Consider the following 14,785-nt stretch of genomic DNA (forward strand, 5'->3'; position numbering starts at 1 on the left):
GTTCTTTACCTTCCCTCTCTCCTCTGTTCTTTACCTTCCCTCTCTCTCCTCTGTTCTTTACCTTCCCTCTCACCTCTGTTCTTTACCTTCCCTCTCTCCTCTGTTCTTTACCTTCCCTCTCTCTCCTCTGTTCTTTACCTTCCCTCTCTCCTCTGTTCTTTACCTTCCCCCTCTCCTCTGTTCTTTACCTTCCCCCTCTCCTCTGTTCTTTACCTTCCCCCTCTCTGTTCTTTACCTTCCCTCTCTACTCTGTTCTTTACCTTCCCTCTCTACTCTGTTCTTTACCTTCCCCCTCTACTCTGTTCTTTACCTTCCCTCTCTCCTCTGTTCTTTACCTTCCCTCTCTCTCCTCTGTTCTTTACCTTCCCTCTCTCCTCTGTTCTTTACCTTCCCTCTCTCCTCTGTTCTTTACCTTCCCTCTCTCCTCTGTTCTTTACCTTCCCCCTCTCACCTCTGTTCTTTACCTTCCCCCTCTCTGTTCTTTACCTTCCCTCTCTCTGTTCTCTACCTTCCCTCTCTCCTCTGTTCTTTACTTTCCCTCTCTCCTCTGTTCTTTACCTTTCCTCTGTTCTTTACCTTCCCTCTCTCCTCTGTTCTTTACCTTCCCTCTCTCCTCTGTTCTTTACCTTTCCTCTGTTCTTTACCTTCCCTCTCTCCTCTGTTCTTTACCTTCCCTCTCTCCTCTGTTCTTTACCTTCCCTCTCCTCTGTTCTTTACCTTCCCTCTCTACTCTGTTCTTTACCTTCCCTCTCTCCTCTGTTCTTTACCTTTCCTCTGTTCTTTACCTTTCCTCTGTTCTTTACCTTCCCTCTCTCCTCTGTTCTTTACCTTCCCCCTCTCCTCTGTTCTTTACCTTCCCTCTCTCTGTTCTTTACCTTCCCTCTCTCCTCTGTTCTTTACCTTCCCTCTCTCCTCTGTTCTTTACCTTCCCTCTCTCCTCTGTTCTTTACCTTTCCTCTGTTCTTTACATTCCCTCTCTCCTCTGTTCTTTACCTTCCCTCTCTCCTCTGTTCTTTACCTTTCCTCTGTTCTTTACCTTCCCTCTCTCCTCTGTTCTTTACCTTCCCTCTGTCCTCTGTTCTTTACCTTCCCTCTCTCCTCTGTTCTTTACCTTCCCCCTCTCCTCTGTTCTTTACCTTCCCTCTCTACTCTGTTCTTTACCTTCCCTCTCTCCTCTGTTCTTTACCTTTCCTCTGTTCTTTACCTTCCCTCTCTCCTCTGTTCTTTACCTTCCCCCTCTCCTCTGTTCTTTACCTTCCCTCTCTCCTCTGTTCTTTACCTTCCCTCTCTCCTCTGTTCTTTACCTTCCCTCTCTCCTCTGTTCTTTACCTTCGCTCTCCTCCTCACCTCTTTTTCCCTCTCTCCTTTGTTCTTTACCGTCCCTCTCTCCTCTGTTCTTTACCTTCCATCTCTCCTCTGTTCTTTACCTTCCCTCTCTCCTCTGTTCTTTACCTTCCCTCTCTCCTCTGTTCTTTACCTTCCCTCTCTCCTCTGTTCTTTACCTTCCCTCTCTCTCCTCTGTTCTTTACCTTCCCTCTCTCTCCTCTGTTCTTTACCTTCCCTCTCTCTCCTCTGTTCTTTACCTTCCCTCTCTCTCCTCTGTTCTTTACCTTCCCTCTCTCTCCTCTGTTCTTTACCTTCCCTCTCTCTCCTCTGTTCTTTACCTTCCCTCTCTCCTCTGTTCTTTACCTTCCCTCTCTCCTCTGTTCTTTACCTTCCCTCTCTCCTCTGTTCTTTACCTTCCCTCTCTCCTCTGTTCTTTACCTTCCCTCTCTCATCTGTTCTTTACCTTCCCTCTCTCCTCTGTTCTTTACCTTCCCTCTCTCCTCTGTTCTTTACCTTCCCTCTCTCCTCTGTTCTTTACCTTCCCTCTCTCCTCTGTTCTTTACCTTCCCTCTCTCATCTGTTCTTTACCTTCCCTCTCTCCTCTGTTCTTTACCTTCCCTCTCTCCTCTGTTCTTTACCTTCCCTCTCTCATCTGTTCTTTACCTTCCCTCTCTCATCTGTTCTTCACCTTCCCGCTTTTCTCAATCATCTTCTACCTTATTTTTACCGCTGTCACCCCTCTCCCTCTCGCCTCTTATCTCTCCTCTCCTCTCTCTCACCTGAGCTGAGGAAGGGGAATGTGTCCAGTCTCAGTTTGTCTCCCTCTGGTCCCGGGGCTGTGGCCACTCGATCAAACAGGGAGGTTCCTCTCCCTGACTCTGGCAAACGAGGGAACAGTGACTGCAGGGCCTGGGAGAAAGTGTGAGAGACAGATACAGAAAGAAAACATTAGAATCTGCTCATGTCAGTTAAGCAACCCATGGCAATTAATTTCATCAGCAAATAAAACTAGACTTGTCTATAGGATCCTCAACCTCCTCTTTAAATCAGCATGTATTTAGGGTAAGTCATTTGATGGAGATGGCACCCTGTAGTGTGGTGCAATCACACCAACAGTCACAGCAAGGACGGGATAAAAGGAAATGCCAGGGGACTGAGAGGGAGAGGAGAAGGGAGAGCAGAGGAGAAGATGAGGAGAGGAGGTAGGAGGACACAGAGGCTCAAAGACTCAAAGCCAGGAGAAGTACAGAGTCAAATGGAGGCCTACGATTAAGTGGGCACAAAGGATAAACGACGAGAGATAGAGGGATTGGGTGCCCTTCGAGGAGGGAAGAGTGTGAGGGGACAAAGGAGGGAAAGGATTGATGGAAGGGAGAGAGAGACTAAACAACATAATAGCTGTGGGGTAAGAGAGGGAGAGAGAGATAGAGAGAGGGGAGAATGTTTGTGTGTGTGTGTGTGTGTGTGTGTGTGTGTGTGTGTGTGTGTGTGTGTGTGTGTGTGTGTGTGTGTGTGTGTGTGTGTGTGTGTGTGTGTGTGTGTGTGTGTGTGTGTGTGTGGAGGTCCTTTAAAACAGGAAAGAGAAAAGAGGCCAAACAAACGAAATGGTTAAGTCACACAGAGTCGAGGGAGACAGAGAGAGAGAGGGTGGATTTCTCTTTTTTTAGAAGAGCTGGGATCAATAATTTCTGTCACCCCTCAGCTCCAAGTTTGAAAAGCGAGACTGTACTTCCAAGCTGCATGATCTGGATTGCTTAACCAAACCTGCATTAATGACCGAACATTGATCTGATCTGACGTATCTACTTGTCTTTTATTTCTTTCATTTTCAATCGATGACAGAGGGATAGGCCATCCGAGATGGGAATGTGAGAAGGGTGGATAACGTCTTCTTTTATTTTAAGGACAAGTTAAAACCATCTCTCCAGTTTCTCCTTCACTCTCTTTGTGACTCTCCTTTTCTGTTTCTATCTTTCAGGACAATCAGACTCTTCTAGTCATTTAAAGTTAACTCTATTCCCTTTTAAATACATGTATTTATTTTATTTTACCTTTATCTAACTAGGCAAGTCAGTTAAGAATAAATTCTTATTTTCAATTACAGCCTAGGAACAGTGGGTTAACTGCCTGTTCAGGGGCAGAATGACAGATTTGTACCTTGTCAGCTCGGGGGTTTGAACTTGCAACCTTCCGGTTACTAGCCCAACGCTCTAACCACTAGGCTACCCTATTTGCACTAGTACCAGAATGTCCGTTTTTTGTATTTGTAAAAAATCTGTAAAAAATAATTGTCATAGCAATTTCTATATTCAAGCAAATGAGAAAGTATGAATCAGTTAGTGTTTCATTTGCATATATCATCACCTAAATGGATCCATCAGAAATATGAAACCTGAGCACAGACCATTACTTCAATACGTGTATCTATTGTTTCATTACAAACTGTAACAGGACAGTTTTATTCATACAACCCCTCTGGTGGTCCAAGAACATTTATCTCTGTAAAAATTTCAAGCTGTCTCTGGGCAAATAATAAGTGAAGAACATTTTATCATGATCACGACTGCTGCTATTAGAAACAGTGAATAAAAGATGTATGATAAGACACGCGGAATACAATTGATCCTCCCGTAACTGAAGAATAAATACACAGCAGGAGTCTGTACAGTACAATCTGCAGTTCCCTGAGACGAAATGGATTTTAGCTAGACCCGCTGAATCAAATCAACATTAATAAACAATCAAGTATGGAGTTGTGGCAACCATATTTCCATCTCTCCCTCTCATTTTCCTCCCTTTATTTCTCTCCTCTTTTCCCCTCTTTTGTCGTTGATGGTTCTCAGGTCCTCAGAATCTGCTGGTCTTTTATCCAACTTGTCCTTTAATGTTGGTGAATTCAAACATGTACTGTTCAAATGACAGCTCACTTTAGACAATGTGATGGATTGTGATAATAGCAGGGAATAACTTGGAGTAGCTGTCTATTCTGGAAAACCTGTAATTCCCGTCCTTACAATCCTCTCTTTCTCTTTTCCCTTCATACCCTCCTCCATCCATAACCCTTCTCTCCATCCCTCCCTCTGTCCTAAACTCCATTCGTTCCTCTCTCTCTCCCTCCCTCCCTCCCACCCTCCCTCCCTCACTCCGTACCTCGGGTGTGAGAGGGCTGCAGTCGGGCGCGGCGGAGCCCCCATTGAAGTGGTTCTGGAGCAGGAAGGGGGAGCTGGCCATGTCCAGCAGAGGATAGTTCACCAGCACCACCTTACTGAAGTTAAACTTGTAGGTGAAACGCTTCCCTTTGGTTTTGTGCAAAATACGCTTATTATAGTAGTACCTGGGTGGGGGAGGATGGAGAGAAAGGTGAACGGGAAGAGATTAGGAAAGAGGGAATGGGGAAAGGAGAGAAAAAAATAGGGAGAGTTAGAAACAAATATCCATGTTTTCATTGATGGTTCACCGCAGGGCTCTCCAACCTGCTTCCTGGAGAGCTACCATCCTGTAGGTTATCCCTCCAACCTGCTTCCTGGAGAGCTACCATTCTGTAGGTTTTCCCTCCAACCTGCTTCCTGGAAAGCTACCATCCTGTAGGTTTTCCCTCCAACCTGCTTCCTGGAAAGCTACCATCCTGTAGGTTTTCCCTCCAACCTGCTTCCTGGAGAGCTACCATCCTGTAGGTTTTCCCTCCAACCTGCTCCCTGGAGAGCTACCATTCTGTAGGTTTTCCCTCCAACCTGCTCCCTGGAGAGCTACCATTCTGTAGGTTTTCCCTCCAACCTGCTTCCTGGAGAGCTACCATTCTGTAGGTTTTCCCTCCAACCTGCTTCCTGGAGAGCTACCATTCTGTAGGTTTTCCCTCCAACCTGCTTCCTGGAGAGCTACCGTTCTGTAGGTTTTCCCTCCAACCTGCTTCCTGGAGAGCTACCGTTCTGTAGGTTTTCCCTCCAACCTGCATCTAGCACACCCAATTTTAATAATAAGCTGGTTGGTAAAATCAATCAGGTTAGTTACACCTGGGGTTGGAGCAAAAACCTACAGGAGTGTAGCTCTCCAGGAAGGGTTGGAGCGAAAACCTACAGGAGGGTAGCTCTCCAGGAAGGGTTGGAGCGAAAACCTACAGGAGGGTAGCTCTCCAGGAAGGGTTGGAGAGTCCCGGTCAACAGTAATGTGTTCCCTTAACAGCAGGAGGAACAACACTGGTCCTTCAGGGCTGAACTCCTGCAGGGTTTGTTTCTCCCTGGCATCTCACTGATCAATTCATGTTTTGATTTGATAAAGTCTCCACACACCTCGTTAGGCAGGACTAATTAGGTCCCTGAGTAAAACCAAAAACAAGCACATAAACAACATCCCTCCAGAGCCCGATCTGACCTGCTGTGCACCGTTGACATACAGCAATTATTATGTAAATATTAAATATATTTGGGAAGGGCCGTAAGTAAGTATTTCACTGTTTATCCACACCTGTTGTTTACGAAGCATGTGATGAATACATTTGATTTATTACAGGTACAGTATATGTAAAGAAATATGATGTATTACATGTACAGTATATGTACAGAAATATGATTTATTACATGTACAGAAATATGGTGTATTACATGTACAGTATATGTACAGAAATATGATTTATTACATGTACAGAAATATGGTGTATTACATGTACAGTATATGTACAGAAATATGATTCATTACATGTACAGTATATGTACAGAAATATGGTGTATTACATGTACAGTATATGTACAGAAACATAATAGATATACATCAACTCCTGCTGTCAGCGCTTCTGGCATCATTCACAACTGAAGTGCCTCTTTGAGGGCGGGACTACAATGTGAGTGGTGCCTCTTTGGAAACAACCTCAGGTGCCAATCACTCCAACTCTACAGTGCTTGTTTCCTGTGCCACCTACTGAGGTGTCACAGGCTACAGTACCTGTCAGAATCCCACACTGTCAGATACTACATACTGCCATATGGTTCAGATGAGAGGGTTGGTACAGAGGTGAGGCGGGGTGGGGGCTGTTCTCAAAACGGAATAAAGAAAAAACATATTATATTAAGCTGGTGACTGTCCTGATACATTCTTAGACTTTACTTTACTATTTTAAGCATGTAAGTCATTTAAAATAGGCCAGTGACAAAGTTAAAATCCTGTATAGCTACACTGTAGATGTAAGGTAACAACTTCGCAGGCATACATACCTGTATACAGTGCATTCGGAAAGTATTTAGACACCTTCACTTTTTCAATATTTTGTTACGTTACAGCCTTATTCTAAAATGGATAACATTTGTTTTGTTCCTCATCAATCTACACACAATACCCCATACTGACAAAGCAAAAACTTTTTTTTTTTTTTTTTTATGTATAAAAATTCTCAAACTGAAATATCACATTTGCGTAAGTATTCAGACCCCTTACTCAGTACTTGGTTGAAGCACCTTTGGCAGCGATTACAGCCTTGAGTCATCTCGGGTATGAAAATACAAGCTTGGCACACCTCTATTTCTCTGCAGATCCTCTCAAGCTCTGTTAGTTTGGATGGGGAGTGTCACTGCACAGCTATTTTCAGGTCTCTCCAGAGATATTCGATCGGGTTCAAGTCCGGGCTCTGGCTGGGCCACTCAAGGGCATTCAGAGACTTATCACGAAGCCAGTCCTGCATTGTCTTGGCTGTGTGCTTAGGATCGTTGTCCTGTTGGAAGGTGAACCTTCACCCCCAGTCTGAGGTCCTGAGCACTCTGGAGCAGGTTTTCATCAAGGATCTCTCTGTACTTTGCTCCATTCATCTTTCCCTTGATCTTGACTATTTCTCTAGTTCCTGCCTCTGAAAACATCCCCACAGCATGATGCTGCCACCACCATCCTTCACCATAGGGATGGTGCCAGGTTTCTCCAAACGTGATGCTTGGCATTCAGGCCAAAGAGTTCCATCTTGGTTTCATCAGACTAGAGAATCTTATTTCTCATGGACTGAGAGTCCTTAGGAGCCTTTTGACAAACTTCAAGCAGGCTGTCGTGTGCCTTTTAATGAGGAGTAAAAGGCACATGATTGTGGAGTGCTGCAGAGATGGTTGTCCTTCTGGAAGATTCTCCCATCTCCACAGAGGAACTCTGGAACTCTGTCAGAATGACCATTGGGTTCTTGGTTACCTTCCCGACCAAGGCCCTTCTCCCTTGATTGCTCAGTTTGGCCGCGCGGACAACTCTAGGAAGAGTCTTGGTGGATCCAAACTTCTTCCATTTAAGAATGATGGAGGCCACTTTGTTCTTGGGGACCTTCAATGCTACAAAAATGTTTTGATACCCTTCCCCGGGATCTGTGCCACGACACAATCATGTCTTGGAACTTTAGGAACAATTCCTTTGGACTTATGGTTTGGTTTTTGTTCTGACGACTATGGGACCTTATATAGACAGGGGTGTGCCTTTCCAAATCATGTCCAATCAATTTAACTCCAATCATGTTGTAGAAACATCTCAAGGATGATCAATGGAAACAGGATGCACCTGAGCTCAATTTCCTGTCTCATAGCAAAGGGTCTGAGTAATTACAGTGGGGCAAAAAAGTATTTAGTAAGCCACCAATTGTGCAAGTTCTCCCACTTAAAAAGATGAGAGAGGCCTGTAATTTTCATCATAGGTGCACTTCGACTATGACATACAAAATGAGGGGAAGAAATCCAGAAAATCACATTGTAGGATTTTTAATGAATTTATTTGCAAATTATGGTGGAAAATAAGTATTTGGTCACCTACAAACAAGCTCTCACAGACCTGTAACTTCTTCTTTAGGAGGCTCCGCTGTCCTCCACTCGTTACCTGTATTAATGGCACCTGTTTGAACTTGTTATCAGTATAAAAGACACCTGTCCACAACCTCAAACAGTCACACTCCAAACTCCACTATGGCCAAGACCAAAGAGCTGTCAAAGGACACCAGAAACAAAATTGTAGACCTGCACCAGGCTGGGAAGACTGAATCTGCAATAGGTACGCAGCTTGGTTTGAAGAAATCAACTGTGGGAGACAATATTAGGAAATGAAAGACATTCAAGACATTTACATTTACATTTAAGTCATTTAGCAGACGCTCTTATCCAGAGCGACTTACAAGACCACTGATAATCTCCCTCGATCTGGGGCTCCACGCAAGATCTCACCCCATGGGGTCAAAATGATCACAAGAACGGTGAGCAAAAATCCCAGAACCACAAGGGGGGATCAAGTGAATGACCTGCAGAGAGCTGGGACCAAAGTAACAAAACCTACCATCAGTAACACTCTACGCCGCCAGAGACTCAAATCCTGCAGTGCCAGACGTGTCCCCCTGCTTAAGCCAGTACATGTCCAGGCCCGTCTGAAGTTTGCTAGAGAGCATTTGAATGATCCAGAAGAAGATTGGGAGAATGTCATATGGTCAGATGAAACCAAAGTAGAACTTTTTGGTAAAAACTCAACTCGTCGTGTTTTGAGGACAAAGAATGCTGAGTTGCATCCAAAGTACACCATACCTACTGTGAAGCATGGGAGTGGAAACATCATGCTTTGGGGCTGTTTTTCTGCAAAGGGACCAGGACGACTGATCCGTGTAAAGGAAAGAATGAATGGGGCCATGTATCGTGAGATTTTGATTGAAAACCTCCTTCCATCAGCAAGGGCATTAAAGATGAAACGTGGCTGGGTCTTTCAGCATGACAATGATCCCAAACACACCGCCCGGGCAATGAAGGAGTGGCTTCGTAAGAAGCATTTCAAGGTCCTGGAGTGGCCTAGCCAGTCTCCAGATCTCAACCCCATAGAAAATCTTTGGAGGGAGTTGAAATCCGTGTTGCCCAGCAACAGCCCCAAAACATCACTGCTCTAAAGGAGATCTGCATGGAGGAATGGGACAAAAATACCAGCAACAGTGTGTGAAAACCTTGTGAAGACTTACAGAAAACGTTTGACCTCTTAAAAATCCTACAATGTGATTTTCTGGATTTTTTCCCCTCATTTTGTATGTCATAGTCGAAGTGCACCTATGATGAAAATTACAGGCCTCTCTCATCTTTTTAAGTGGGAGATCTTGCACAATTGGTGGCTGACTAAATACTTTTTTGCCCCACTGTATGTAAAAAAAGGTATTTCTGTTTTTTATACGTTAGCAACAATTTCAAAAAAACTGTTTTCACTTTGTCATTATGATGGGGTATTGTGTGTAGATTGATGAGATACATTTTTTAAATCCATTTTAGTATAATGTGGAAAAAGTGAAGGGGTCTGAATACTTTCCAAATACAATGCATATCAGTATGTATCCACCACAAACGGTTGGGGCCATCGCAATAATTTGTACACTTTTGCTTTGCGTAGCAATTGTGCTGTGGCCCTTAATTGAGCAATTAAGCTAGGCTAATCAAGAAGGCTAATTATGGCCCCAGCCAATTCATAACAATTAGACCCCTACGACAGCCCCCATTAACGAGAGGGCAGGGGAAACCAGGGAGGGCGGTAAACAGTGTGTGTGTGTGTGTGTGTGTGTGTGTGTGTGTGTGTGTGTGTGTGTGTGTGTGTGTGTGTGTGTGTGTGTGTGTGTGTGTGTGTGTGTGTGTGTGTGTGTGTGTGTGTGTGCGTGCGCGTGTATTTTCATTTGCATAAGCAAACAACGAGTAGCGGTGGAATGTGGGGTAAATTCAATAGAATGATATATAGCAGAATAGGTAGCAGGGCTGTAGCTTAAATCACATAGCAATGCGTAGAGTTTTGAGCCAAGTATTTCTGAGAAGGCAGAAGGATTTATTCTCAGTAGGTGTAAATCCAAGCTATTTTATATGGGGGATTAATTGCAAAATTCTTATTGAATTTTTTATACGAAGGTTTAAGAGTGAACTTTCCATTTGGACAATAGAAAATAAGGTGACATCGAGGATATTGACATTTTCTAAGGAAAAAACATAATATTTTTCTTTCCATTTTTACTGACATGGAGGGAGGTGAATGGGACACATAGGACTTAAATCCACAAAAAATAATTATTGCTACTTTTTCTGGCTTCTTTTACTGAAAAATATCAGAAAAAGTTCACACACACACACACACAGTTCCTACCTTAGCGCCCTGCTCAGCTTATCGTAGTTCATGTGGGGTTTGCATTTCCGGAGGCCCCACAGTTTGGCCACCTCGTCAGGATCCTTGATGACAAACTCTCCATATTCCCCCTGCCAGGAAATCACACTCTGGTACTCCTCCTTCTGCAGCAGCTCCAGAATGAAGTGCCAAAGCTGAATCTGTCGTGAGCCGGGGCTCGACTCAGGCTTGTAGGCCCAGTCTGGGAAGGCAATGCCTGAGGAGGAGGAGCAGGAGAGTGGGAGGATGAGATTGAGGCCCATTGGTTTGTGAATGGTGAGTGCTGGCCAAAGGGGCTAGCTGTCCGGATGACTGATGGAGTGATGCAGTTAAGGGATGATGTGGTTAATATCATAGAGCATGCTTACAGCAATGTTGCTCTGTGGTACTACTAATGGCCTCTAGCTTGGACCCACTAGCTGGTCAGATAGATTTCTACTCTCTTTCAGAGTTGATGGATGCTACTTACATTTTGATAATACTTGAATTCTAACTGCCTGCTGCCGTACACGTTTAATATAATTAAATAGCTCATCAATTGAACAAGAATTCTGGCTAATTAGCCCTTGCGGAATAAGTAAAGAAACATGAATCCTAACAAATTAGAAACGTTATTTGTTCACTGATGTGTGTGGTAAGTTTTTGGTTATTCATAAATAACAAATGATCTTTATAATGCAGACTTGTTGGGGTATACATATTGGCCATTAGAAAACACGAGCTATCAGGGCCTGGTGTACTAAGCAGTAACACAGGGAAAATAATGCAAGGGAATACAGGTAAACCTACTACAAATAGGTACATAAAGGTTAACAGGTAGGAATAATGCATTTAGTTGAAGTGTAAATAAAGACAGTTTGGTAAATTAGCATCAAGGTTTTTTGTTGTCTATTTTATTCCTGCTGGTAATAACAGCTAACACAAAACATTGCACAGGTACAAGCACTTTGTACATCTCCCCTTAGTGTATAACTGGTATCTGCCAAAAGTGAATCAAATGTTCCTCCACAACCCTAATAAAATCCCCAACTCCCCAAACCACGTACCCCGGCTTCCGCAAAAAAGTGCCCCCATCCTGCTTGCCTCACCTGGAGTCCAGAGGGCAGGGACAGGGGGGGTGAGCAACAGATCACTGACACAGTTACAGTCCATGCCTCCACTACACCTGAGAGATGGGGAGACAGAGGAAGAGAAGGGGAGAGAGGGAAAAATTCTAATTGAATTCAAATTACTTTTATTTCCTGTGAGAAAAGAAAGGTGGGAGAGAGGGATGAGTTAACCAAGTCCGAGGTGAGAGATGACCTGCAGGGCAAAGGGCAGGGGATGTTTTTACACCGTGGTTTTGAGTCCCTTATATCAACATTACATACAGTATATATCAAGAGATTTTGTAGATCATGTGTTGATGGCGCGATCGAGCAGGGTCAGAGAGCAGTAACTGATGCAATGTGGTGCACATCCCTACAGTATGTTTAAAGAATATGAGAAATTAATATCTTTAAACTTGAAGAAGGCGCAGGATAATGAGGTGACAGATAGAAGCTGTTTTGATCAAAAAGTGGGAGTAGGGAGTAGTGATTCAGTCCAAAATGGTTAGTGGTTTAGTGGTTATAACGGGTACATTGACAAAGATGTAACATGAAAGACTGATATATTCAATTTACAATCATTTAAAATAATTCATATTTTGTAATACAATGAGGAGAAAATTACAAAAATAGACACTAAATTGAGAACCAAGGCCAGGAGTGTAAAAACAAATAAAGCTAAAGTATTTTCATATTTTCACATTACTGATACCTAAGATTAGATCTGTATCGAATATGCCAAATAAATGCCCAAAAATTGGAATTGGGTTGGCTAGTGAAATTCAGGTAAATGTACAGAATAAATATATACAGAGATGTTTATTAGCCAGCAAACTGTTGATCAGCACAGTCTTTCTTTCTGAACATTCACATCATTTTATTTCTGAGAAAATAACCTCTGAATATAGAAAATAACCTCTGAATATAGAAAATAACCTCTGAATATAGAAATTAAACTGTGAATTAGGGCGGCAGGTGGTTGGAGCGGTGGGTTCTAAATACCCGAGCTGACAAGATGGAAAATCTGTCGACGTGCCTTGAGCAAGGCACTTAACTCTCATTTGCACCAGGGGTGACATACTACTATGGCTGACCCTGTAATATGAGTGAATATGACCAAAGACAAAGTTGTAATGCGACTGTGCACATTAGACAACTGTGGAGGTGAATGGTGAAATACTAAGGATGAACATCTGTCAATGTTAGGATGAGGTGAAGTGAGACGAGTTCAAGGGATTGGATACAGTTTGGATATTACAGTTTCATCTTGGTTGTTTTACAAACCTCAAATGGAAAATAAACCATGCCACTGCAAAAGTATCTTTAATGCTGGTCTCTCCATCTATCTCTCTTTCTCTCCATCTCTTTCTCTCTCTCTTTCCACTCTCTGCCTCTATTTAATTATGCTCTGTGAAATGTGGATTTTCCCTCCAGCATTGAAATGGTACGTGAATTATTGAGGTGTGTTTGTATAAATTATTATTACTAACTCCAGGCATTTCTCTCTCACTCACACTCACCCTCTCGCACCCTCACCCTCACCCTCTCGCTCTTTTCAGTCATTGGACTGTGGCTCCTCCCGCTCTCTTCATCTTTGTGTTTTCAGACCTCTGTTTCTTTCTGAGAATCCATCGTCTGAATGCATATATCCCTTCTTCTTTTCCCTCTCTTCCTCATTTTCTTGTTCTCCCTGCTCCTCCTTTACTGTCCCTCCTTTACTGTCCCTCTGAGTGCAAACTCTGTCTGTCACAAGTCATTCTCTTCACCTGTAACTAACAAGCGTATACTCCCTGTTCAATTATTTACTAAGATAACTATGCATTCTGGGAAGCTGTACATTCAAAACAATTTTCCAGAGATTGTTGTGGAATTATTTCTATACCTTTAGAGGCTATATGTACAGTATTTAAGCAGTATTTTAAGCAGTATTTAAGCATATTTGAGACCTGCACATTTCAACTTGTCTATTTATTTGATTTTTACAGCCGTAGAGCTCCTATGTCTATGATTCCATATGTCATTTTATGTTTGCAACAATCTATGCCTCTCCCTATTCCCTTGAGCTTTGGGCCATCAATAGCACATCATCCTATAATTTACCATAGACTCCTAAACCCCAGTCTGTACTCTCAGAGGACACACAATATGGGTGCTTTAGTACCGGACAAGGTCTACCTCTCGTTCCTCCTATGCACCTCCTCAAAATCTATACGTGCCCATCTCCTATCTATCTGCCAGCCTATCTCCACAGTTGACTCCTCCCTTCCCTTTCCCACCTGTCCACTGTCTTCTCTCTCCCTCCCTCTCCTGCTCTGAGTGTTATGCTTCGGCGCAGTAATTTTCTGTTTGATTTTGGAGGTAATGCATTTTTTACAAATCAAAGAGGAAGCCAGGCCCCCTCCCCACCCCGACTCCCAATCTCCCTCTCTCGCCCCCCTCAGCCCCCCAGGCCAGAGAGGAGATAAAGGAGCCCCCATCATTTCCTTGTTAGTTTTGATTTGGGCAGCACAGGGCTTTCAAGTTCCCCTATCACCCCCAGAAACATTATAACTAGCAGCACAGGGAATACTGCTCCTCATGCACACACACTGGCAGATACAGAGGCACACTGATAGACTAATGGAGTGTCTATACCCACACAGACACACCGAGTCACAGGTATATATATGCTCTACTCACACATACCAACACCAGTGTACAGGTAGAGACTGATAGTGATAGTAATAGCACACACAATGAGGCGTTGTTGAAACCATGGATACTAATTGAATCAATACACACACACAGACACACATTTATCGCAGGGTTGAAAAATAAAATGTTCATTGTTTACCAAAGATGCAGACTACACACACACAGTGCATAAACAAAGGCTAAAAGATACTCACAAAGAGGTTTGCATGTAGCATTGGGGACTAGCCTATAATGGACCAAAGAAAAGACCAGTCTCACACAGTAACTGATGGCCACCCAATACAACAGTATAGATGAAGGATTACTCGAATCACCAATAACAAAAAAGGCAGAGCGTGAGACATATTGTCCCCAGTTTTACACGAGCAACTATTGTTCCACTGTTACACTAATACACCTATAACATGTGTCCTGGAACCCCATAGTACACCTGAACCTGTTCGTTCACTATTGAGCTTTTCTGTGAATGGAAATGTAGAATCAGATTCTATATGGTAATGAACTGCAGTTCACTAAATCAGATCTGACAGATGAGTGAGGACTTGGAACAGGGGTAAAGTGGGGAC

At 43.3% G+C, this 14,785-nt stretch overlaps 1 protein-coding gene across 4 annotated transcripts in view; it reads right to left on the reverse strand.

Moving 5' to 3' along the window:
- LOC123996407 (ETS domain-containing transcription factor ERF-like) overlaps positions 1 to 14,785 on the reverse strand; it is a 61,678-nt gene that overhangs the window by 11,880 nt on the left and 35,013 nt on the right. For 2 of the 4 annotated variants that reach the window (XM_046299794.1, XM_046299793.1), the window contains 4 exons: positions 11,484 to 11,602; positions 10,420 to 10,654; positions 4,477 to 4,660; positions 2,106 to 2,235 (listed from right to left, as the gene is read on the reverse strand). In XM_046299794.1, coding sequence (XP_046155750.1) covers positions 2,106 to 2,235; positions 4,477 to 4,660; positions 10,420 to 10,654; positions 11,484 to 11,589 — 655 coding nt within the window. In that variant the 5' untranslated portion in view covers positions 11,590 to 11,602. The remainder of the gene's footprint in view (positions 1 to 2,105; positions 2,236 to 4,476; positions 4,661 to 10,419; positions 10,655 to 11,483; positions 11,603 to 14,785) is intronic. The other 2 variants (XM_046299796.1, XM_046299795.1) reach the window with 1 other exon arrangement.

Source organism: Oncorhynchus gorbuscha, linkage group LG15, assembly GCF_021184085.1.
Source record: "Oncorhynchus gorbuscha isolate QuinsamMale2020 ecotype Even-year linkage group LG15, OgorEven_v1.0, whole genome shotgun sequence".
Lineage (NCBI taxonomy): Eukaryota > Metazoa > Chordata > Actinopteri > Salmoniformes > Salmonidae > Oncorhynchus > Oncorhynchus gorbuscha.